This window comes from Plodia interpunctella, chromosome 11, assembly GCF_027563975.2.
Source record: "Plodia interpunctella isolate USDA-ARS_2022_Savannah chromosome 11, ilPloInte3.2, whole genome shotgun sequence".
Classification (NCBI taxonomy): Eukaryota; Metazoa; Arthropoda; class Insecta; order Lepidoptera; family Pyralidae; genus Plodia; species Plodia interpunctella.
Window position 1 is genome coordinate 5,026,851 of NC_071304.1, and position 27,915 is coordinate 5,054,765.

Below are 27,915 nucleotides of genomic sequence, written 5' to 3' on the forward strand. Positions count from 1 at the left end.
TTCTATAATTTGTTGTTTTTTTTAATGTTAATATATATAGCAAGTAAAATAAAAAGATTTGACATTGTTTAAAGAAATATTTGTTATTTTTTGTTGTACCTGCTTTTGCTTACTACCTACAAGTTAAAACCCGTTTATTACGATTTCCCAGGGAACCCATCAAATATAGGTACGTCGCTGGATGGGAAAAATGGTCTCACACTCGCTGGATTGTTAACGTTTCAGCACTCAAGCGCAGTTGCAGAAATAGTCCCAAAATTCAGGTTTTGATAAAAATCCCACAAGAGGCAAATTCCCACCAATCCTGTCTAACTGGAAGAATTACATAATCTGTGCCCATGTCCTTCTTCGTACTCCTGTATAATATGTATGCGAAAGAAGATTGGACATGTATAAATAAAGCGTGAAAAAGTAAGAAATAAATTTACTTTTTATTTTTCATATTTATTTGTTAGGAATAGAATACAATTTTGACATAACTGTAAATATACTGAATTTTTAATTCAACTTCTAATTTTACCACTGTGCTTTGCAGGCGTAGAAGAAAATATGTCTTAACGACTGACGTAAAATAGCCTAATATGCAAAAAATCCTAATAAGCGTGATTCTATTGTACTTACTACTTAAATAGGTACCTTATAATATCGTATTTTTTATATCTATAGTATCTTATGATTTATTAAGTCGTGATCAAAATATTGTTCTTATTTTTTGCAATATCTTGTTCACAAGTTACCTATATAAACTTCTTAAGAGTATTTTAGACCATATGGCAGCGTAAATTACTGTCTCATTAAATGATACTTGAGAAGACTAGATTATATTACTATTTAAACTAATTACATTGTTTTTCACGTTCGTGCCATGATAAATACCAAAATATCTTAATAATATTAACATATGGTAGTGTTTTGCGGTAGCATTGGTTCGGCTTGGAGTTGCAGTAGTCGATTCTTATCAAAAATTTGTTCTTAACTAGTATATACCTAGATTTACATTAAGAACAAATTTTATAATGCTATATTTTTACGTTCTACGGGTATTTCCCATCTTCTGCTCCAATCATTGGACGAAGTCTTGCAGTCTTTTAAATTTTCCTTCCTTTCACATCTCTTACTGATACTCCAGTACAAATAGCCTTCAGGACATTTATGAACATATCCACGCAAATGACCAGATTTTGCTTTTTGGCACTTAAAGAAAGCTGGTGAACATTCACTAGTTTTCTCAAATGGGTAGTTACCCGTAGTCGAGCAAGAAAACCTTTCCTTTCCAACCACAATCTGAAACAAATAATACAAATGTTAAATGCTATTTAATAAATGTGTAGATCAAAGAAACAATAAAAAAATAAAAAATATCTTACTGGTTCTTTGTAATATTTTTCAAATCGTTTTATTCTTCGACGTTGTGCTATTTGTCCTTTGCATTTCTTTTCCGCCTTACTTTCTTCAACACATTGTGTTTGACTTTCGTCATATATAGTATTATTTGGACAAGTAAATACTGCAATTTTCGGCTCGTGATTTTCATCATCCTCTGTACATTGATAAAACATGTTGCAATATTTAGGATGCCTTCTGAAAGATGTAGGACATACATATAAATATTGATCTTCATCAGTGTCAGGACATTCTTGTTCTGAAGATGTTCCTTCAGTGCTACTACTCTCTGTAGTTGACTCATCTTCTTTCTGTTCAGTTGTTGACGTAGTCTCTGTAGTAGATGAAGGATTTTCAGTAGTTTCATCTGTGCTCGTACTACTTTCAGTAGTTTCAGAAGAATCTGTTGTACTTGTCTGACTTGTAGTTGACTGTTGCGTAGTACTTTCTTCAGTCGTGGATTGCTCAGTAGAAGTCGTACTTTCAGTCGTACTGTCAGTAGTCGTCGTTTGCTGCGTTGTTGAACTCTCAGTAGTTGTCGGTTGAGTACTTTTTTCGGTAGTTGTAGTTTGTTGTGTTTCTTCAGTTGTGGTACTACCTTCAGTAGTTGTCGACGTAGTGGTCTCTTCTGTTGTCGTAGTTTGCTGAGTTGTAGTACTTTCTGTTGTAACAGGTTGTTGAGTTGTAGTGCTATCAGTAGTTGTCTGTTTTTCAGTTGTCGTACTTTCTTTTGTGGTAGATTCTTGAGTTGTTGTTCCTTCTGTTGTCATTTGTTCCGTAGTTGTCGACTGTTCTGTTGTAGATTCTGTTGTTTGTTGCGATGTAGAATTTTCTTGAACATTATTTTCATTTTGAGATTGAGTACCACTGCAATCTCGTGGAGGATATACAGACTCTTCGTGATTGCAAGTATCTAAATTTGGATCCCATATAGTTCCTTCTCCACATTCAAAATGATAAACAGAAAATTTTTCACCATTTCCATCCCAATCTACGCATCTGTAGAATTTCTTGCAGTCATTTGGATTAGCATAATAACCCGCTTTTTCACAAGTAACATTTTGATTATCTGGTTTTTTAGTTGTATTTTCTTGGGAGCAATTTGTCGGTGACTGACTTGTACTATCAGCATTACTAGATTGCGTCGATGAAGAAGATGGTGCCGATGATGAACTCGCTCCAGATTGTTGTTTACAAGATGGGTTAACAACATCTTGTGGATGATTACAAGTTGTTATATCTTGATCCCATATTGTTCCTTCACCACAATCAAAGTCGTATTTTGTGTAACCTCCATTACCATTGTCGACACATCGATAGAATTTTTTACAGTCTTGTTTGTTCCCAAAATAACCTTCAGATTCACAGGAATCTGTACTTGATATCCCATTGCTTTCTGATGATTCTGTAGTCGTTTTATCAGTTGTTGGAGCATTACTTTCTGAATTTGGAGATACACCTTCATCTTGCATGGGTTTATTTTGAGTTTCTTCTTGGCCCCCACTAAGACATCTCTCTACTTCACTAATATGATTACATGTTTGAATATCATTATCCCAAGCTGTGCCTTCGCCACAGCTAAAATCATATTTTGTAAAACTTCCTTGCCCATTGTCAACACATCTATAAAACTTCTTGCAATCGTTCCTGTTTGGATAAAATCCTTCTGATGAACAATTGTCATTTTCTTGTATCGGTTTACTTGATTTGTTTTCTTGGTATTCATCATGAGGTTTTTCAGTATAATCTGTCGTCGATGCTTCAGTAGAGATGGATGACGATTGTTGTCCTGTAGTTGAATGATTATCTTCAGATTGCGGGGGTTTAGAAGTATAACTTGAACAATTTGAATCAGCATCTATATGATCACATGCCTGTATATCCTGAACCCACATCGTTCCATCTCCACAAGTAAACTCATATTTAGTAAATCCTCCTTTTCCATTATCAACACACCTATAAATTTTTTTACAATCCATAGAATTCGCATAAAAACCTTCTGAGATACACGTATCATTGTTAGAATCTGCAGGAGATGATTGAATTTGTGTTGATTCTGTAAAAGAAGACATTGTCGTAGTTTTAACAGAGTTCGTAGTAGATGACAATTCATTTACATTTTCAGTTTCATTACTATATTCTGGTTCTTTGGTATTAGACTCATGATTTTGTTCGGTACATGAGCGACCATTGTCGTGATTACAAGCTTGTATTTCTTGATCCCATATAGTTCCTTCGCCACAAATAAATTCATATCTTATATAACCACCGTTTCCGTTATCAACGCACCTATAAAACTTTTTACAGTTTTTCTTGTCAGCCATAAAGCCACTGTCTTTACATTCACTTGTTGATACTTCATATACTTGGGATGGACGTTCAGTTGATGATGCTATGGTTGACTGACTGGAAGACTGCCCATAGCCTGTATCGATCTCATTATCGTGGCTTGTAGTTGTTGTAGTTGTAGAATAAGTCGTTGTTACAGAACTAGTTGTTACTTCTTCTTTATTAATATCATTGTTCATATTCCCCCCACAATTTTCAACAGCCCAAGCATGATTGCAGGATTGTATATTTGAATCCCAAACAGTGCCTTCTCCGCACGTAAATTCATAACGCGTAAATCCACCATAACCATTGTCAACACATCTGTAAAACTTTTTACAGTCAGATTTGTCTCCAATAAAACCAGTAGATGTACAGTTATTGCTAGAATTCTGCGGTTGTTTTGTTGTTGTGATAGACGTAGACGATGATAATGAATCTTCTGGCGGTGAAGAACTTTCGTCATGTTGTATACCGTAACTAGCATCAGATTCATCATTTTGTGTTACTTCTATGGACTGAGTTGTGTAAATTTCTTTTATTGTAGTTGATGATGGTTTCGTTCTTTCTGTTGTTATTGAAGAACTACCACCACACTTTTGAACCGCCCAAGGATGGTTACATGCTTCTATTTCAGAATCCCATACAGTTCCTTCACCGCAAGAAAAATCATAGCGAGTGTAATGACCATCGCCGTTATCTACACACCTATAGAATTTTTTGCAGTCATATTCATCTCCCATAAATCCACTAGATGTACAATCATTTCCTGGTTTATTAATAAGCGTCGTTGTACTGATAGAAGATGGTGGTTCTGTCTTTGTTGATTCTGTTTCTTGATTTTGATTTCCATATCCATTATTATCATTTTCCTCTATTGTAGTTTGCGCTATAGATATATAATTTGGAGTAGATTGCGTAGATGTAGAAGTAGTGTTACCTGGTTTTGATGTTATTGCCGTAGTGCCTTGAATAGGAACTTTTGTACCTTTTTCTCCACATTCTTTAACAGCCCAAGCATGATTACAAGATTCTATACTAGTATCCCAAACTGTGCCTTCTCCACAAGAAAATTCATATTTAGTATAACTTCCCCTACCATTATCAACACATCGATAGAATTTCTTGCAATCATTTTTATCTCCCATAAATCCATTTTCAGAACATTCGATGGAACTAGATGATTCATCGTGTTGCCCTTTCCTATTATAATAACCAACATCATCTCTTTCATTTTGAGTCGAAGTTCGTTTGTCAGTACTAGACACAAATTCTTGACTTTGCCTTATGTTAAAAAGGTGATTCGGCGTTATTGGATTTTTAGTTGTAGTAGTTGTTGTTGTAGCCGAATTCATGACAATAAGTAATGGGTTATTTGTACTATAACTACTGCTTCCTTGAGTTTGTAACGTTGAAAAGGTTTGTTGTACCAGATTGATATTTGGTGTTACTCTGCTTGTTAAGTCATCATTATGTATATCTTGGTTTTTATTTGTTTCGTCAGAAACATCATTTATATTGCCTCGACCACAACGTCTTTTTTTAACAGCCCATGCATGGTTACAAGATTGTATATCATCGTCCCAAATAGTAGATTCAGTGCACATAAACTCATACCTAATATAACCTCCACGTAAGTTACTTATACACCTGTAGAATTTGCGACAGTTTTCGCTATCTCCCATAAATCCTTCAGAGGAACACAAATCACCAATCTGTGCGCTAGGTATATGAGAGAGTGGAGACATTCTAGGAGTAGTCGATCTTTGTTTCCGAGTCTGTTGCTGTCCTGAAACAGTATTTTGTCTTCTGATTATATCATTGGATGTTTTATGCGTTGATTGCTCCGATGAAATAGTGTTAATCTGGTTATGATTATGCGCAGAAGTAAGCCATGGGATAGAAGTTGATAAATCTTGTCGCTGCGAAGAGGTTAACCATAGAGGTGCTGCAGAACTACCAAATAAATTTGTATTAAGTGGTAACTTTGTAGTAATTGGTGATGGAAGTTCTTGTTTGATGTCTTCTATCGCATTGTCATGTATTTGTTCGTGTATTGATACGACATTATCAATTCCACAATTAGATCTTTTAACAGCAGATGGATGGTTGCAACCTTGAGTATCTGGATCAAATATTGTTCCCGGTGCACATTGGAACTGCAAACGTGAAATTATAAGATTATCGAATTGTTCATTATTTTATAACATACAAACTATTTAGATTTATATATAGTATTTTATAAATGTTACAACCTAGAACTTGATTAAATTTATTTAAATATTTTACTGTATGTAACTAACACGATATGGTCTTTTAAACAAAATAAATGAATATTTTTTTCCTACTGATACTATAAACGTGAAAGTATTTTACTCTTTCGCGCAAAAACAGCTTGACGGATTTTAATCAATTATCGAGTCAAAGTATACCTGGAATCCGTACTTTGTAACCAGAAATTCCCATGAGAGCAAATTCTCAGAGTGCAAATAGTATTAGCGAATCATTACAATCGTACCTTAAATGACATATATCTTCCTCTGCCGGACTTCATACACCGATAGAAAACTGCGCAGTTGACTGGGTCTGATTGCAAACCTTCGCCGAGACAGGCTATAGGCTCAGGCCTCATTCCAGAATAGAGCCTGACCACTCTTCGGCTGCTCCGTGGAGCGCGACTGGATTCTGTCTCTGGAATCATTGAATCAAATCAGTCCATTATTAAGAAATTAGACCTTCACTAGCACTTTTCCACGTCATACTCCAAATTGAATAATATTTACAGAAGCTATAGACTACTAGCATTTCAGAACGACCACTGCTAAGAAGAAATGCCGAAAGAGTAAAAGGTAAAAATAAAGGGTTTACCAATTTTTTTATAAACATATATTTTATTCTCAGCACTCGTACATTCATTACAAATACTCTCATTCATTTTTTTTAGTGATATTGATGCGTAACAATATTACATATTTTTTTGTTTCTGTAAGTTAAATGTAAAAAGCACTTTTTAATGTGTAAAAATGTAAATATAATGTTTTTTGCATTTGCATCGTTAATTTGAAAGTGTTATCAAAACAAGATATAATATACATATAACAAGATGCATGGCTTTTATAATTAGGCAAGTGAATATCTGTTTCTGTTTAACTATGAAATATCAATATATCTTTATTATAAGTACATGTTAAACAAAAATAGAGAAACATAACTGTATTTTTTTATTCGAAAACAAATATTTTATAAATAAACATCTTCATATTTATAGGCATTATTCTAGTTTTTCGCAAATCGTACTTACCACTAGTATTCAATTCGAAGGCTTCTACGGCTAAAAGAACCAGCAGAAGAGGCAAGTAGTGCATTATGACGTGAAGTTCCATGTTGGCCATGTACATGTTTCTGTAATAGATGTTCTTCTATGACGAATGCATTTTTTCAACCTGTAAATAAGTAAATATGGTTTCTTGACAAATGTATAAAGATAAAAGAGATGTCGTTAAAAAACCTCGTTGGTAACAAATCGAAATATAAGATTGTTTTTTTTTGGGTCTATAGCCAATAGATGGAGTCGGTCGATTGTTTATAATAATCATAATTTTATTAATTTCCTCTCACAAAAAAAATACAATTAACAAATAGTTATGACTAAAGGATAAATAAAATAATTAAATTTATTTATATCCCTACGGATGAGCACTTTATACAAAACTAGCGACTGACTCCGGCTTCGCACGAGTAAAACCATAATAAAAACTAGCCTATGTGTCACTCTTGAAGGTCTCGCCTATCTCTGGGTCAAATTTCTTCAAAATCGGCCCAGTAGTTTTTGAGTTTATTCATACAAACAAAAATACATATATTTCCTCTTTATAATATTAGTATGGAGTAGCGACTTGGCCCGGCTGTGTGGTTTCAAGATGAAAGCTTAGCAACAGATGCGGTGGGCGACTTTGTTTTACACTATGTAGGTAACTATTCGGACCGAAATAAAGTACAGTAGGTCAGGCGATTAGTAAATCGACACTTGTCAATTACCCTGTACAGTAACAGAATCATCTCACGTGCCGAGTACGGTACAGCTTCGGGATTTCTGCCAAGATTGTTGTCTTAGTGTTCGCATTTCACTTGCACATGGTCGATAATGACCCGTTTACGGTTTTGTTTATAGAGGCCTTAACAACGGCCTCGGATTATAACTAATATATTTTTTTTAATAATGTATTCAAATTTATAATATAAATATTATTCCACAAAATTACAAAAAAAAATTACAAATGGTGTACTTAACGCCTTATGCCATTCTCTACCCAACAGATAATACTTTAATTATAGCAAAATTTTAGGATGATTCAAATTTAAAAATATCCATGTTTTCATTTCCATAAGTTTTATTTTTCTTCTTTTTTTCCAAAAGCATTGTTCTGTCGTTGTAAGTAATTGCAGCATTAACACTTTTTCAAAATCAGTATTAAAAACATTGGATAATGTGCCTTTTTTCATGATAACAAATATATAAATAGCTCTATTTTCGAAAAGTTAATGTTGTATATGTCCCTTTTACTTATAACGGCAGTTTTAGTTAAATGTCAGACGTGCTTACACTTAACACCCGTAAAACTTCATATTATAGGTACGTTCAACCCTTCCCAACATGTATGTATGTAAAACTGTACAACAGATATGTAAAGCTTTTTATTTATTCAGATAAATATCGTATTTACAAAAAATTACACTGTACTTATTGCAGTGTTTGTAAAAAGTAAAGTGATTTGTGTTATTGTATTTTCATATTTCACATTTTCATATTTTTTTTTCTTTCTACAAACAAGTCGAGTAGGTTCGAGAGACCATTCCACAATGCAAAGCGTTTCAACATGATTGCTTATGCTATTATGCATTTCATTACATCTATTTATTTTACAGACAAAGTACTGTCGACCACATATCAAGTTACCCTTCAGCGGATCTTTACGTCGCGGTAATAGGTACGAATATGCAATACATTTGGGTGGCTTTATGTGTTGTTGTACTAAAGGGCCAACCAAACAAACTTTATTTATTTTCACACGAACAACAAATAATAATCGTTGTTTCATAATATATTACCGAGATAGCGAGCTTGTAGGTCACGATCATGGCCGATGGTAACGACCTCAATTGGCCTTTTGTTATTTAAGCCGAAATTGAAACTTTACAATGTAGGTGCGCTCGTATTTATTTGCGTCACTAACAATGTATGCTTATAATGCATTTACTTTCGTGTGAGTTCTTTTAAAAATTACTTAATGCATTTATGTTCGTGTATCTTCTTATGGTTATCCTATAATATTAAGAAAATTATATAATAATAACAAGTAAAAGTTTAAGCTGAAAGATGTGACGGCTTAAAGTTACAACCACCAAGTTTATATATATATATATATATATATATATATATATATATATATATATATATATATATATATATATATATATATAATAATTTTTTTTAGTTATGCAAATAGAATATCTAGGCATAGACTGTATTCCCTTGTGTTTCTCACATTTGTATATATCCAGACTCTAAACAATTTCGTTTACTTATAGTTGACATAGATAAGTCCCATATTTGGTTACATTTGTTATTCCTTATATTCACCGAAACATTTTACAAAAATGACCTGACCAGATATTCTATGTTTATAAGTCGAGAATATCAATGATTTATATAACACGTATGTGATTAATTACTAATGGTATTCTCTAACTATATAGCAAACGAGCCGTGCATGATAGATAAGAATTAACATTTATTTAGATCATACATACCTATGTTATCGGTATGTACAAAGAAAAATCTTAGGACATCTAATAAGTATTTTTATATGCTCGTTTTATTACTACTAATTGCTTACATAAATTATTATGTCATCAATTTGTAATGATAATTATCTTATTACAATTATAAAAATATTTTGTAGTAATACAAAAGATACAGTGCATGGTCATTGTCGCTTACAATGCAATAAAAACAAAAAGGTAAATAATCATTGTGTCAAATGTTTTAACTACCCATCCAAAAACGCAGTTCTCGCTAAAAAAAAGTGAATAACAGTTTTCCTACAGGTTGATATTTGGACTCCGATGTTTAACGAATGAGGACTTAATCGGTGAAATGCTCAGATAAGGCAGAGAATATTTTCCTTACACCAAAGAATTATAAATTTCAGAAGTAAGTCCGCGGCGTTATACATAGGTACATGTGTCTCATATCAATTCACCTAGGTGAAATGAGGATACCCAAAATTCCATTTTGTTCACCCAGGTTATATTACCCAGGTGCACAAAGTACCATAGCTATAATCTATAATAACCGGCCGTAACCATAACTACAATATTTGTTTTAACAAGTTCGTATCGGAGCAAATTGAGATAAGTAAAAGTAATAAGTCACGTAAAATATTTATGCGACTTGAAAGAATGCCTAATGACTGACGATGTAGCTAACAGTGTAGCTAACTAACATTACATCGCCAGTCAAAATTAGGTTTTATATTACTTATTTAAAAAAAATAGTGCCAAAAATTAGTCTTATACAAGTAACAAATTCAAGACTACAGTTTAAATGACAAAATTCCAATTCCAAATAAAAAAAAAATATTAAATTACTTTTAATTTACATAAGTATTCATTATTTTATAAACAACCGCCAATAATAAAGCTACGCGATATTTGCGGTTGATTTGTGTAATTTTTGATACAAATACTTATTATTAATTTTAATTCTCCTATATTTACTGTGTATAAGTTATTAACATTAAAATAAAGGGACACATCAATCACTTTTTATGGTAGTTCGTCTACAAATTAAAACTTGACGCGTAAAGTATCTTCGACGTTCAATTACACTTAGTAACGCAATCTTCATGTCCCTTACAAAAATAGCCGCATCTTATTCTGTAAAAGCTATAAAATACAAAAAGCGAAAATTGAGCGTACAGAGTCATCTTGACCGTATCCTATGAATTCCCTGCGCATCTTCGGGTTATTTTCAAAAGGTCATACGTGAATAACCACGCAAGCTTCGTAAGAAAAAATCGATACGCAAGCCTTCTGGTTCAATGCCACGAATAATTACAACTCTTGGACCACAAATAGGACAAAACCGAAGCTGGTTTGCGGAGACCCTAGGACTGTTCGTTATGTATGTTATGTGAAACTAAACGGACTTGTAGCTATTTGTTATACGAGATTGTTGCTAGTATCGCCGGTGTATCTATCTGTTAAAGAATAAGTATGTTAGTTTATTTTTATTCGCACGATACTAGAAATAGAAGTTGTGTAACATTATACATTTATTTATCTATTTTTTATTTATATTTATATAACAAATTATTATTAATCTTGCCATAATTTTCTTTACATTCTCCATATCTAAATAACCTTATATTTTCAGATCGATTGATAAAATGAGCATGATAAAAATGTATTTATCTATTTAACTGTGCATAATTTAAAAAATCTAATAAAATGTGGCATTATTCGTTGAGCGGACAATCCACTTTATGAATATCGCAAGTGAAATATATGATGACTCTATTACCTTATAACTATATAGTATCAAGTAATTGCATGTCATTATCTGGTAGCGATAGACCCATTCATGGGAATATAGTAAAAGCACTTTTACTATCAGAAGTGAGTCTCATAGGCAGGTGATAAAGACTGGACGCTTATAACAGGTTCTAGAAGATTCCCTTTTCAGAAGTAGCTGGAAGCGGCGGCGTAACTATCGGAAGGCTGGACAGTCGCGTGTACCCAGGCTCGCAAGCACAGGGGCCCTTGATTTTTTTTTTGTCGTACACTCATGATTATAATAAAACTTAATTTAGCTTTGTTAGGGTGATGCCTGGGATCTTTTTTGCCCCAAACCTGTGAATATACTAATATACTATATAATAATTCTTAAGACTAAACTTAAAAGGCTCAATGGGGCATAGGGGATCGAAACTCACGAAAAAAGTCATTTCAAAAATGTTCTTTAATTTTATAGTGATTTTAAAAATCATAATAGAAAAAGCTCTAAACACGAGTGTAGTTTTGTCTATTGTGAATTTGCAAACCCTTCGAAAAAAGTCGAGAAATTGTTAAAGTGAATTTAGGCATGAAATTGCAAGAAAATAGGGCCCCAGGTTTAATTATCACCAAGGCTTGTGTAGGTAGGCAAGTGAGCTAGGTACGCCACTGCTGGGAGGACGGCATTCTTGTGGTTGTTTGTGATGACTCCTGATAATGCCTCCTAGGAATAAATTGCACTCCTGCAGAGCCGACGACTGGTCATTTTACATAATTGCAAAAAAGTCAAGCGTGACTCGTTTTCTCAACTTTTTATTTGCAGACAAAAATGCGAAAATAAGAACTAGTTCTCTTATTATGTAAGCAGTTACGATTAAAGTTTTTTAAAATAAAAATATGCGACTCTTAATAGTGCATCAAAATATGCCCCAATTACTGGAATGTGGTAAACAATGAATGAATAAGACACGTACGCCAAGATTATACAACACCTAACTACTTATACTTAGGTAAGTAAATTAGAACTTTTTTGAAACAACAAATATTTCTAACGAAATGAACTCTGAATAATAGTTCGAATACTACTCGTATGACATGAGTTTGTATATCGATCTGATTGTTGGTAGTTTTGATTCCCCTCGCTTGCTTCCGATGAAGGAAAACATCATGAGGAAACTGGGTGAAAATTTAAGTTCACTAGTGTGTTTACGACTATATTGCCAATAGATGTCGTAAAAGTCATATCAGGTGACTTTAGGAGGTTTGTATAAAATCTGACACCAGTTTTAGCAATAATACAATTAAAAAGAAGTCTGAAAATACAATGTATACAATTTCTAAATGGAACGATGGGCAAAAAATATAATCACGTCTAGGGACCAAAAACCGAGATCACAGGCGACAAACGAACTTCAATAACGAAATAAACACTTTCCCCACATAGTTTATCTTTTTGTTTATTTCTGGAACGAAAAACCGTATTTTAAAAAGCTATTTGCGTTCGACAGCTCAATTATTGAGATAATGGCTACTAGCTGTGCCCCGCGGGTATTCTCATTCAATATGCGGCATGAAAATCTATTATAGTACTACTCATTAAATTACAATTACCACAAATCCTTTTAATCGATTGGTATTTAAAATAATACGATGAAATAAATGCTCTGTTCATAAAACTAAGGAGTGTTTTAATTTTTATTTTAACTCGATTTTATTTCACCTGTTTTTTACATCTGTGGCGAATAGATAACATCACAGGAACAATTTGTGCAAAACCGCGTATTTTCCCTGTGGTTTCCTGGGGATCTGAACTAAAATGAGACCTAAGTACATTTACATCTATCTCGATTTCTTTGGCCACGTTCCCGTGGGAATTTCACGTAATAAGTTTCATAGTACTTAGATCCTATGATAAATCTAATTTCATGCTATCGGTGTATTGTCCATATTATTATTATTATTATTTGTATTTTTATATTTCACTCAAAATTAATTTTGAGGAGTTTTATTGGATACGCGAGCTCGTGGCCAAACGTAACCAATTGAAAAGAAAAAACAAATTAAGACTCTGAAGAAAGAAATTTGCGAACTATACGACAAGTGTTTTAGTATAACTGCTTTTTATAGTAGGGTGAAAGGAGAGAGACTTGTGTGTGAGGATGAGGGTATGACACCAGTGGACGAAATTATTATAGGGATAGTTTTAACGATTCCTGCACGCCATTGTGTTTTAATTATCATTATATGTATTTTTTGTTTCGATAATAAATGTGAGCTTTTTATTGGCAGTTGCATTTAGGCATTATAATAATAGATATAACTTAAAAAAAGGTCAAAAGGGTGAAAATATTTAGCTTATCTAAGTAAACAAATACAACTGACATATGTATATATATATATATACATTTTATTAACTTTAGCAATCTAAGTTATTTATTACGACATTTATGTTATCGCATGCGTTAACTCAGTGTTCCTATTCTTAATAATCATTACTAGAGTAATAAAAATATCAACTAAGTTACCACAGGAAACCAGTAATATGAACATAATCATCCGTAATTGGTTTAATTGTTACAGATAAATATCACTGTGTCACTTCATCATACTTCTTATTAAGTATCCTCTATATTAATACTTGTTATAAACATTTTTCTTGCTATTTATCAAGGCAAAGATTTGGTCCTCCCCCCTACTCTGTTATTCTGAAAAGTTTAAATATACTTTAAGTTAAAGTATATGTTTTGTCTCTTTTTGTCAATGGAAAATATTATAAAGTGCCATAGTTACAAAATAAATTTTAGCTCAAATTAATAAATAAAACAAATATATTAGGACAAATCACACAAATTGAGATAGCCCCAAAGTAAGTTCGAGATTTGTGTCAAATTCAAATTCAAAATTCAAATTCAAATCATTTACGAGTATGTGTTATCGGATACTAACTCAACGATACTATATTTTATAACAAATACATATATAAACATCCAAGACCCTCATAATGACCGGGATCGAACCCGGGACCTCTCGGTTCAGTGGCACGAACTTCACCACTGCGCCACCGAGGTCGTCAAAAAAAACACAAAATTTATTGATATGTATCGCTTATTTTCCGATTTGGGAAGCAAAAGGGAAAATAGATTGTGCCAGCTGCTTCTCCTCCCGGGCAGTTTATATTAACCAATCAAAGGAAGGAATTATGAACTTGATATACTCTTCATAGCAAGCTATTACTATTTCAGAACCTTAATTTCGACGGCTATGTCTGCCCCTACGTCTGCCCCGTAAGAGAAAAAGACGTGTATTTAAGCCTTAAAAAAAAACCTAAGGGACATATTTATGAAGTTACATTTATGCATTTATTCATGTATTCGTATCTTTATTTTTATAAATCTCATCAAAGAAGCTCATCCTGCAAGTGATTGATGATAGATGTAATCTACTTACCCATTTATAGCGTATGCCTTATATAATATTCCTACTATGAAACAAACTACAAAAAAATGTATAACAAAGGAATGATTTACCTCGGTGGCGCAGTGGTAAAGTTCTTGCCACTGAACCGAGAGGTGCCGGGTTCGATCCCCGGTCGGGTCATGACGGAAAACGATCTTTTTCTGATTGGCCCGGGTCTTGGATGTTTATCTATATATGTATTTGTTATAAAATATAGTATCGTTGAGTTAGTATCCCATAACACAAGTCTCGAACTTACTTTGGGGCTAGCTCAATATGTGTGGTTTGTCCTCATTTATTTATTTATTTTATTTATTTATTTATTTACTGTAACGTTCTATTTGCAAGTACAAAACGCATAATTTAATTGAGTCATACACTTATGTATTTTTTGCAATAAAATATGGTCTTTATTCTGTCGAGAAAAACACAAGAACATATAATTTACTTATATCCGTTTAATTTCCTGTCAATTGTTATTTATAATCAAACTGAATTGTTTTTTCATATGTACCTAGTCAATAAAGTACATCTACCAATTTTTTATTTTTATTAATTTACATAGATCACAGAAATTTGATTTATTTCTTGCCCCTTAAAATAAGAATAGAAATCTGGAATATTCATATATGTATAGGTACCTTATAATGATTATATGTTTACTGTTCCAATTTTGGTTGTTTTTTTTTTCTTAGCAATTTTAGAAATCTCCTACAACCAGTTCGGAATATTACGGACTAATAATCGGCTAAATAATATTACTTGAGTCTTATATAATTACGCATCTAAATCCTCCGGATTCCGCAGTGAAGTCATCGCTTATATTTCCTCACGATGCGATGGGCGTGCATGAAAATCGTGATTTCAAAATATAGGAAAATTGACTGACACCTCAATCATAATCCTGCGCAGAAGCTCGACCATGGCGGCCAAGGTGAAGCAAAATTGTCTGGCTAATTGTTTTCCCAGAACACCCTACTAAAGCAAAACCATGCGGTGATTTTCACCCGCCTCCAAGTGATATAAAATAAGCGTAGCATTCATTATATTATAAAATATATATTGATTATAATATTTGTTTTATTATTATAAGAGCATATAAGTTGGCTATTTGAGAGTAAGGTACACAACAAAGGTATTTAAAGAATCTTACAGGATAAATTAAAGCCACTTTAATTCATAAATCGATTTAGTATTATTTTTTGTTCTGAAAAGTATCATATACATTTTTTAAAGTATCTGATTTGACTATAAAAAGGTCATTTGGAAAGTAATCAATTAAAAATAAAAATATTTTTAAGTAAGTATATTCGCGAAATTTGTTATTGCCTAATTTGACAGAGCTAACCGACTCTACCTTAACATGAATCATGATTGATATATACCTTGTTTTATCATCTAAATAAGTTTATAAATCTTGCAAGTATGTAGTTTATAAAATTATTCAAAAAAATAATCTTCACAGGAAAAGCCTTTACCAACAACTGTTATATCATGAGTGTTCTGTGTCCAATTGATTTTCAGTAATACAAGATAATATATAATGACTTCCTTTGTATTCCAAGATTTACATTCTTTTAGCTACTATTAAGATAAAATAATAAATCACGTCTCCATAAATCCTTTGGTTTGGCAACGATCGTCACGGGCCGTTTCCAGCTGATGATATCGGGTCATCCGGCGATTCTCGAGTCTTATCATTGCGCAATCGATATCTCACTTTCTTATTGTTTCGTCTTAATTATATGGAGTGCTTAGACAAATTTGGTTCAATGGCAATAGAAGGCCATGTCATAAACAATTCACTAGCTAATCCAGCTGAAAATCACTATAAGTAATTATACATGTAAACAATAGATAATTACCTTTAATTTGGAAGGCTAAGTCCTGGGATGATTTGTGCTTAAGACTTACACGCTTAGAATGAATTTGATAATGCTTAGTTGAAACTTAAATAACTTATGTGAAATGTCAGGCCTTGCAAAGACCATTGCTCTTATTAAAACTTATTGCATGGAAAACACATTTGATTTTTAACTGTAATAAATTAAACATAAAATAAAAAGATCAATAAACTGTCTTTGGGTCTGGGCAAATTATTTTGTTAATAAAGTAAAAGGCCCATTAAATGTAATAAAATTGGAATTCCTTGCGGTACTTATTCTAACATCTTCGTTCGAAGGTGCGGCTTTCAAGTTTAATAGGTGTTTCTTTTCAATTTGTTTTTATATTTAGATGATGTTTGGATATGCAATACGATACTGTACATCACAGACCATAGATCTCTCTTTATTATATACATATATTTTTTAAATTTTTTGCTGATTATTATATATATGACTATTATAACTGCGACTAAATACTGATTCCTAGACCATCTTTTCATTTGATACAATACTGAGAAGCATTATCTATAATGGGATATAATTACTTGTATGGATGTATGTATGTATAATCAAACAAAGCTGTCTTGATTGTTCTTATATTGCCTAATTAAGCAGAGGACAAAAAACACGTTACATGTACATTGTTGTGCGCCATATGAAATAAGCCATCCTCATTCGGTGTTCCGATAGTGATCTAAGTGTAATTATATTTTGGAATTACTGCCAGGTCACTGAACTGTATCTGGATAAACAAAGCGTGTTATTATATCATGATGACGTGAAATTGTGGTCCTTCGTCCTCAAGACTGGTAGCAAGAGCGGCCAGGATCTTTAATACTGTAATTAGAGACGATTGGACCAAAACGTGGTACAATTTTTACCGAGATACGATGATAGGCATACAAATGGGTCAAGTCCCATGGATGCAGAAAATTCATCAGCATATATAATTAGAGTTAAAACTCTGAGAATGGCCAAAGATAACTGGGTTCACTTTAATCCTGTAGTATGTTTATTCTTTATTTTTAGTGCAGTCCTAACCGATCTGCCTAGCAACTTCTCAGTATTTATATATCCCTTTTCCCACCTGCCCACTATGCCTGTTGGCAGTTTCTTGATTATATCGACGTAGGTAATCATAATTTTGCAGCTTGTAAGTACTATGGAGAGCGGGGCTAGTCTCTCCGCCAAGTTAAATAAATTATTTTTGACGACTTTTTGTATGTTGTTTACAAACAACCGGAGATTCTTTTGGATATTTATTTATAGGTATTAAAGAAGAAGTTTATAACGTCTCTATATTTATATCTTTCTAGACAGTATATTGTCATAGTTGCCAGTATGTATAATAAAAATAAAATACATGAAATATAATATAAATGAATTCACACAATGAAACACTATAAACAAATATCACTTTAATATATAAAATTTATTTATAGTAACTTTTCGATTTTTTTGTTTGTATAACTAAAATAATAAACTATGATATCAGTTTATTATCGTAAGAAGATATACTGGTTATATGTCTGACTGTATCTACATGATCAAGTCTGTCCGAATCTTAAGTGCCACAAGTACAATACAATTCACAGAATGCCACTTAATTAGGCCTAAATGTGCAAGTAAAAAATCCATAAAACTTGTTTCGTATTTCATAATTAGGATAATAACTTGTCCGACTCCCAACAACGGTGAGGAATTACGGATTGTAAAATGCTGTTCGAGTTATATAATTATTGGAAAAGAAAAACACATTAGTTTTTTACTTGTAAAGTTCAATAATCACATCACTGTCAGTCTTGAAGTAAACTTGTTGAAATAAACTTATACCGGTGGGGGGAGTTTTATATTATCTATAGGTTGGTGATAACTATGGTACCGTCAACGCTCCAACATCTTCAGATTGGCAAAGTCCATAATATTAAGACCATACCATTTTTATGACTTTCTTTTTCTCTTGTCTGTAGGCATTGAGTGCATGTTAGCGTAAGCACATAACTGACTGGGAATATCTTTTGTACCAATTAGATAAATAATTTGAATAAATAAATCCGATGAAAGAAAACATCATCGTGAGATAGTAGGTTCCTACTGTAATTGATGAAGTGTATCAGCTTGTAATTGAGTTTTAGTTGTTATTTTTTTGCTACAACATAAAATAAATAGTGTGTGAAATGGAGAAGGCAATGGCAATCACTATTGCCGTGGAAGTAACGCATAATATACTCATAATCTAATTATTCACTAATATTGAAAAGCAGTATTTATATCCATAATTAATATATTGAAGGAATTAGCTTAATTTTTCTCGTACCTAATGGTCCTACCCGTTACTTTTTAATTGGCTACCATTAAACCAGAGAGCCACTGATTGCTACCAAAATTGCGAATTTGAACCTGTAAATAAAGCTGTGTAGATACCAATCTGTGGTTTTGATACTTGGCATGCGGTACAGACATGAAAACATGTAGAATGTAGTGTACGAGTACTCATTGTTGATTTACTCTATCCTTGTTTGAATAAATCAAAATTATTTCTGAAAATATTCATAGCACTAATTTGAAAAAAAATCGGTACTATTCTAATTATTATCCTTTCTCGTCTAAATTTATATATTTTTTTAAATGAAATATGTATATTTATTACATAGTTTTTTAAAAATATTTTTTCATGCTTTGGATTATGGATATAGTATTTAGAAACAAGTTTATATAAAATAGCAACATATAGAAATGGAACTAGCACTTTCGAGTAAATCAACGTGAACACAGCCTTACAATCACGACAATGACCCACGATCGATCAGTGACAAGGGAAGTATCAATGTGTGACACCGCCCTGCATGTACCGTTGGCTTGCTGTCTGATTGTGCTTCCATAATCGCGGAATTTTTGATCAAACCCGTTCCCAGAGCTGTAATAAATCGTTTTGTTAAGCTATTTATAACCGTCGCTGTAATGGATAAAAAAGACTTAAAAGGTTTATCTTTTAATAGCTTGTTCAATTAAGACGATATATACATACAAGTAGTAGTATTATATTCTTATTAGTAGGTAAGTAACAAGCTTTTTTAAATCGTGCGTACGATGTTCATAATAGTAACAATTATAAAGAAAGAGAATATTAGTGTTTTGCAGGAGTTCATTGTACAGTGATGTTTTTGCCAACTCTACTGTAGAAGCAAATTCTTGGCATTGAACTTGAGAGTTGAGAGAGACCCACTTGGCCCTCGCGCCAAATGTGCCTTGTGTCGCTCACAAATCGACACGCAAACATGTCGACATCACCAATCTTCAATGCAATATAGTTTATCAGGAAACTTCGGTGAGATTTTGAGATTAGAATCATAAAATAATTATTTTCATGTGCATGTCTCATAAATTTGATTGTGTTGCAATGCAATTGGCATTACTGTATAGGTTTAGCCAACATTCTTTCACATGAAACTGAACAATATTTATGGTGCAAATAAAGGCTAGAATTCTGAAAAAAAAATTAATATTCCTGTACAGTCAACCCAAGACAGTACATTTTATTTGTTGCCATAAGTTACGCGTTTTATGATATGGCTAATTAATTAACGTGTATAACAATTTAATCATGAGCCTTCGTATTTGCTTACAGGGAAGTGTTCATCTAAACAAAACCCTTCCTTATATCTTTTACGTGATCAATTTAGGAAAAGGTAGTTACCAAACTGTTTAATTGCTGATGAACCGTTTAATTTATATTTATCGATTGATTCTTTTTTAACTCTCAATAAATTTTATTTATAATTATAGATGTCAGATAAGTACAATCGTGTACCTTAAAATAAGTAAGTATAGTTACTTCTTCTTGGAGTCCCTTTTTTGCATAATTTATTTTGTCCAATTGTACTTTGGCTTACCGATTTTGGCATAATATGTCTGAGACATATTTTATTTTTGGCATACGGGCATTAATTCACTTTTAGGTTAGGTTAGTCATGCGAAAACCGTTATGTGTAAGAACGTTATGCTTAAAAATTATTATGCCATAATATAGTATACTATTACGTTTTTAAATTGTAGATACCCTTTCTTCTTCTTCGTGTGATGGTGAATGCGTAATCGTCTTGTAGGTGAATGTGTAATCGTCTTAGCTCTTATCAATCAGTTTAGATTACCATAAACACAAATGTTAGATGTTAATTCCAAAATGATTAAATAGATCCATTTATATATTTTATCTAAAAAAATTCTGAAACGGCAATCTGGAAGTAATAAATTGTATTATAGCGTATTGTTGACGAACTATGATATATTTCCCCTTTGACACGCCTACGAGTTAGATCGACCGATAGCCTCAGAACTATAATTTAAATCATCATAGTGTGAATAGCAGTAATTTGCATAAGCCAGGTGCGTCAGCGCAAAAACGCTTGAGATAACTCGAATTAGATAGAGGGAGATATGTAAAAAATAAATAGTACTTCGTATCGAATAGTTGTATCCTTGTAGGGGACTCCTATGCGTGGAATGTAGAGTCGTGAGGAGCGAACTGGATATTCTATTGTTTTAGTCTGGAATATTATCCTATCTGATTTACTACCTACATTTTATGTTATGATACTGTTAACATTCCTATGAAAACACTGATACATACTTGTATCATATATACTTGTAAAATAAAGATAAAATGAAAATGAATAAAGGTACTCCTTTATTCATTTTCATTTTATCTTTATTTTCAACTGTCGTCCAAAAACGGAAGTGGTTCTATGTTCGAGCATACATATTTATGTATGTTCGCCGATTTTTCAGTGAAATTATTATTTATTTTTTATACTGGTTATTTTTACTGTCAGTTCATGAAAGAGGTCAGTCTCCTGTAAGTACGAGTGGATGATATACAATATACATATACGTATCGTCCAAAGGTATTACATATACACACAAATATCTCTACTTATTCCTTAATTCATATTTTCTTTATTTATACTTTTATCAACAACATTCTTAGATATTACAATAGTCAAATGACGAGCTAGAAGTTCTACGATCGAATGGCTAATGTGGCAAAAGTTCTAAAAATACCTTGGTCATAAGTTAAAATCAATGTATTGCTCTCTGGGTAACAGTACAACTGAGTTGTGTTAAAAAAATGTTATCTAAAGTCCCCTGCCATGCCAGCTTTATTGACATAAAAGACCACCACTTGCCCACGGTGAAGGAAAACATCGAGCGAAAAAATGCACTTTAGTTATACCTACGATACAACGACAGCTGACGTGAATATAATAGCAGAAAAATATATCAAATATCCGCTAAGTTCTCCAGTTTTAATCTAAATCTTGAATGGCACTAATCGAAAAAGTGCTACCTAATTTTGTTTTGCACACTCAGAGACGAGATGCCTGCATTAAGATACAATCTCACGTCCTCACTGAACGGCTGAGAGTTGCACGATACGATAACATGCTATGCGTGTATTACAGATTACTGCGACAAACATGACAAGTTCACAAGTTATGCGTAAAAAGATACATACAATCATTGCGCAGCGTCGTCCTGCTTTGTCGCTAAGTTATAGCTAAGCTATGACGCCGGGTAATCTGAAGACAACAGCGACCAACCGAGCGACCTATCCCATGCCACACCCGCCTCTAATTGGATTACGTTGACAGTAATCTTACAAAATCTGCACATGCCTACCTAATTGACATTTTAGTCAACCAAAAAGTTCATTTCGATTTTTATAGCATATATAGTTTTTGAAGGGCAACCATTTTTTTGAAGTGTTAAAATATAATACAGTTATTATAGGACAACAAATATATTTAAAATATAATATAGTTATTATAGTATAAAACAATGTTGCTTCACGCCATCTGTCCGTATGTATACTTAGATCTCTAGATTTTTTAGCAGATAGTGTGATTTTTGAAAAAGGTTTAGGTGCATAATTTATTAAGGTTTTACCCGAACGAAGCTGCTGCTAGTGACGGGCTAGTATTAGATAAAACATATAACTTGATAGAAACATAAAAAAGTGTAAAATTAAGTAAAGATTGACAAACTTCATAATTTCTCAACAAAAAGATTTCAACGAGCGCGTTTTCAATAAATCACTTCTATTCAACATTTTTCTGAAGCTGCAAATATGTATACGTTTATTTGGGAGTTTCACTCACTTGAACACAAAACCTGTACTTTTTGTTATTTATTTATGTATAACTCTTATACTACATACAAAAAGCCTTACAGGTTTTGTATGTACCTCTGTTATGTCAGTGAACTGATTTTGATGAAATTTAGATATGTAATCCAAAGTTACATTAGTACATCTCTTAACTCAAGTTCCAACGTTAGGGTTATTGTGTGAATGATCTTCCATTCTAGACTAAAAGTTATTGAAGTGTTTACTACAGTAATAATTCACGCGTGTTATACCTATTAAGAAATTAATTTGGCACAATTCAGCATATCGTTAAAATTACTGACGATGCACGATTGTTCACATAACTGAACTATCAAATAGGAACTAATAAATAAATACACACCGCAACACCTTTTTATTTCAATTTGTTCGGTCATTGACTTTTATATTATGTTTATGGGGTTCCGTATTTGAAACAGTTACATTTTATATGATATTTCGTAAGCATTTTAAATGGATAATATACCTCATGAATATCGTTATAATTCAATTATTATTATTTTAAAATCATCACATACAATGATATACCTATTTTCCAGGATAAATTATAATTTTTACTTAAGCTTTTGCTACGGACCCCTAATATATGTTTCATCTAACACTTCATAATTCACACTTTTTTCTGTGCACATTTGACACAATCTATAAATTGCAGTGGACATAAAAATTAGCATTAATATTAACTTGCCTGTGATGCCACTGAACTTAGATTTAGTCTTATTCTTTTTATACTTTCGGAAAATATATTATTTGGCTGGATAATTTATTGTTACTATACCCAAAAACCTCTGGAGCGGAACCTAGAGCGCAACTAGTGAAATATTGCGCCTTTAACACCGACCTCATATTATCTCCAAGAGGACACAATCACCTTGTGTCCAGTGGCGTGGCTATCACAGAACTAGACGGTGCGGTGTAGCAGGGCCCATAATTCAGAACGCCCATTTCTAATATATTATCGACTACCTGCCACTAGATGGCGGTAAGTAGCCGTCAAAGTTATGTCAGGTGCCTTTAGGCGACTTGAATAAAATCTGACACCAGTGTTAGCAATAACACACTCGATCTGATGATGATAATATATTATCTGCTTTTATAGTTCCATTTCTCGACGAAGATTGGCAACCATCATAGCTGACTTTTCAAACTGCTGTCATGAGTTATCACAGCTTATTTGGATTCGGGTTGGGATCCCCGTTTTTTTTTCACTTGGACATACTCATAATGTTACATAATATACAACAGACGCGGTGTTCAAGGTACCCGCTTGTAAATCGAGAAGTCCCAGGTTACAATCCTGTTCGTGCAACATGAGTTTATACACCAATATGACTCGTTAATAGACTATCACTTGCTTCTGGTGAAAAAAAGCATCGAGAGGAAATCTGCACTCTTGTAAATAATTTATTAGTTAGCATGTGTAATGGAGCAGGCAATAATAAACCATTCCATTAATACTGCCGAGAAGGTCGTTGTTATTGTGAAGTAACTGTTACATTCTACATAATTGACACGTAGACACCGTAGACACGAGGAATACGACTATAAGAAAGTAAGAATGAAAAAATAGCTTGGGTGCAGCCCCAGATTTTTTCGTACCAGGGTATAAGGTACCTATAGCTACGCCACTGCCCGTGGCATCTTATAAACGCAGAGACAGTTATGTCATTGAGATCTTGATCACACCAGAGTGACAATACCGATGCAAATCGAACAGATCAATCAATCTTACAATTCCCAGCGCACCGCTACCTGACCGTGAATCACACATATTACTGACGCGTGCATTTTTGGTCACCATTACGTGTAATTTATAAAATGAAGTGGTGTTGATAACATCGTATGGCATCACAGAGACTCGTACGGCACTCGTGTGGTGCGTATGGCAAACAGAGAGGGATCTAGACTCCTGCGAGAACATTTATAGCAATTTTTGTTTTATTTACTACTAGCGCCCCATCCCGGCTTCGCTCAGATATAACATAATAAATAATACATCTAAACCTTCCTGAATCACACTATCTATTTCTGCATACCAAATGAAAATTCGTGCAGTAGTTTTTGAGTTTATCGCGAACAGACAAACAGACTTTGTTTTATAATATGTAAGCATAAGGTAAGACTATTTCAAAGTAAGACTATACATATATCATATTATTTACTATATATAATTTCATTCGTATTCGTGTTATATAATTTCATATGTTAGGTATATTTTAATAGAATATCCGACATTTTCAGTCCTAAAATATATGAATAGTGCCCCGTTTTACCTTTGTTGAAGTTTGTCAATCTTTACTTAATTTTACATTTTTTTATGTTTCTATCAAGTTATATGTTTTATCTAATACTAGTGGCCCGCTCCGGCTTCGCTCGGGTAAAACCATAACAAATTATACACCTAAATCTTTGAATTTACTAGAAATGGAATGACTGTGACAATGATAGTCATAGTCATTCCATTTCTAGTAAATTCATCACATTCGCCCTTCGTCCACTTTAAAATAATTTCAAGCAATCGGTAATACCATGCCCACTTTTTGGAACCTCCGAATATAAGATCTAGATATTATACCTCTAGAGATAGACTACATAATACTTCCAATACTCAAATAATAAAAAAGGACGAGACAAATAGCTATGAAAGAATAGAAAGTATGTAACTTACTAAATTTAAATAATACTTAATTAGTTTGTCTTTATATTTTAAGAAAATTATTTAATAATAACCTTATTGTAAACCCGTGTAGTTTTCAGTGCGTGCCTAAAATTTTATAACAAAAAATATAACATCAGACGATCCGACCCTAGATGGTAATTACGTTTGATACATGTAATCAAATGTTATTACATATTTATTATGTGCTTTAATATGTAAGATGCTTAGTAATTTAAACGTGAAGCTACAATTTGCGAGTATTTTGTGACTCACTGATGTTTAGTTTGTAAGGAAAATAATAATTAGAAGATTTATTGCGTTTTCTTTTAGTTATTAATGAATCTATAAAACTAAAGAATTATCACATTTGTTACATTGTATATTTTTGGATTTTTTAATGGAATTTATGTAAAAAATAAGTTTTGTACATACATTTATTAAATTAGTCGCCAGTGCAACGTTTACTTTACTCTCTCTGCATTATTGTGTATTTATGTTTTTATAGACATTATTATGAAGTAATCAAATTCATTATATTTTATAACATAAACTTCTGTGCTAAAATAATGATCAGAATTTTATTTTTGTTTTTTATGTTGTTTTGTATCAAATTTTAAGTGAAAACTGAAGTTAGATCTAAGTACGAAATTAATCAGCAAATTATACCTTAATAACACTTTGTACCTTAAAAAAACAAGTAACATCTCAAAGGAATACAATATAAAATGGTAAAATGGTAGTCGTTTGCGGTGTAGATAACCATGTAGAGGTTAGCCACCGGTCTTGTTCTAGGGTTACCAATCATTGTTTTCTGATATTCCCGGAAGTTTATTATATTCCTTTCGGATTACCCACAGCTTCACCCGTATTTATATCCCTAGGGAGCAGTTGAAATCATTGTCTTTCAAGCGTTCAGGAAAACTGAATAATAATCGAGACTAAAACTTTCTTTTTAAAACTTCTTCTTTTAAAAAGAGCGAATACGTATGTAACACAAAAAGTAACATACTTATTTAACATTTAATATTCGAACTATGCTAATATTAGCCCACGAATAGGTAAAATAAGGCTTTAATATTATTCATATCATTTTTTTAAACAGATTTCCAATTTACAGTTTTTTTACCTACAAGTATACGTTTAGATTATTTGATCGATTCAGTACGAGGTTTGTCTGCGCCCGCGCAGCTCTGTGCCGCAGCTATCTGAGCATCTTCGGTAGTGTACGCTACTTGTACTCGTAAAAGCAGTCTTAATTCAATCCGATTGAATAACAAATTAGGATGAAACAGGGAACAACAAAGATTTTCTCGCTAAATATTTTGTTTACTGTTAGAATTTGTTGTAGTACCTAAATAGTTTAATAATTGTGCATACATAATGAAACTGTATATTTTTGCTCAAAAAAAATTATATTATACATAATAATTATTAGAATATATTTTTATAAAAACTTTGATTATGAATTCATAAGGGATATCTTTAACTAAGTGTGTTAGTTAATTTTATTATTTATTATTTTGTCTAAGCGAGTAGGAATAAGATCAAAATCCGTTTATGGTTTTTAAAAAAGAAAGCTTAAAAAGATACAGACGCAGAGGGCGAATTTGTTTTATATGTGTAATTATTAGTATTATTTATACTTAGGTACAAGTTACGTAATAAAAATAAGTAAGATACCTATAAGGTAAATTGAACTATTTACTTACAATAAGTGTAATAAGACTTATTGTAAATAGAAATAAAATTGGATAATATACTCGTATCTATACATCAATAAGTACATCCAAAAACCACAAATGACTGATTTGTATCATCGACATGCTATCAACACTTGCCTTGTGGCTTGCTAATTCCAACAATGCTTACCCAGTTCTTTCAGGCATGTTACTTAACTAAGTACATTTCTTAGCCAATATTTAAAATTCATACTCGAAAGGATTTCACTTTTTATGTTAATTTTTATTAGAATCGATATGTAGGTAGGTACTCGTAGTTGTTGGTAATTTTGTTCCATATTTTTTGTGCAAAAAATAATATTATAATAATAAAAATATTTGTTAAATCTTACACTATGTTATATAATAAAAACTTACCAATCTGAAGTTTCACAAACAATTTTCCATATCACTTAAACACTTTAGAATTAGAATTTTTTTTTTATTAAGTTTAATCTATTGGGAGAACTTTCTTGCCGGCCAGTCAGTTTGAAAATGGCGGGAGGTTTTTCGCGTAGGGGCTGCGATGTCCGTGTCCTTGCGTGGTATACAAGGTCTCGGCGAGGTTATATGTGGACGCGGTGCGCGGTTCCTTCGCCTCTTATAGGCATTCTTTGTAGGTACAGGCTTTTTCGCAGACGTATAGTAACGGACTACCATCGTAAGGATTTATCAAAGTGGACGCCATCTGCTAGGTCTCTGTTTTAACCCCAGAAACATAATTACGCCTTTATTGTGGATATT

The 27,915-nt window shown here is 32.6% G+C and overlaps 1 protein-coding gene across 1 annotated transcript; it reads right to left on the reverse strand.

Moving 5' to 3' along the window:
• Positions 1 to 423: 423 nt before the first annotated feature.
• LOC128673631 (mucin-22-like) lies at positions 424 to 27,826 on the reverse strand. The gene is made up of 5 exons (XM_053751605.1): positions 27,550 to 27,826; positions 7,013 to 7,154; positions 6,230 to 6,402; positions 1,368 to 5,870; positions 424 to 1,284 (listed from the first exon to the last, which is right to left on the reverse strand). Exons 2-5 carry the CDS (start codon positions 7,107 to 7,109, stop codon positions 1,012 to 1,014), a joined length of 5,046 nt encoding a protein of 1,681 aa, XP_053607580.1. The 5' UTR covers positions 7,110 to 7,154; positions 27,550 to 27,826; the 3' UTR covers positions 424 to 1,011.
• Between the last annotated feature and the right edge of the window lie 89 nt (positions 27,827 to 27,915).

Coding starts and splice junctions, on each gene's coding strand:
- LOC128673631 (XM_053751605.1), bottom strand. CDS start 7,109: ATGTACATGGCCAACATGGAACTTCACGTCATAATGCACTACTTGCCT. Junction 6,403..7,012: donor CTTCGAATTGAATACTAGTG/GTAAGTACGATT, acceptor CAATGATTCCAG/AGACAGAATCCAGTCGCGCT. Junction 1,285..1,367: donor AAAAATATTACAAAGAACCA/GTAAGATATTTT, acceptor TATTTGTTTCAG/ATTGTGGTTGGAAAGGAAAG.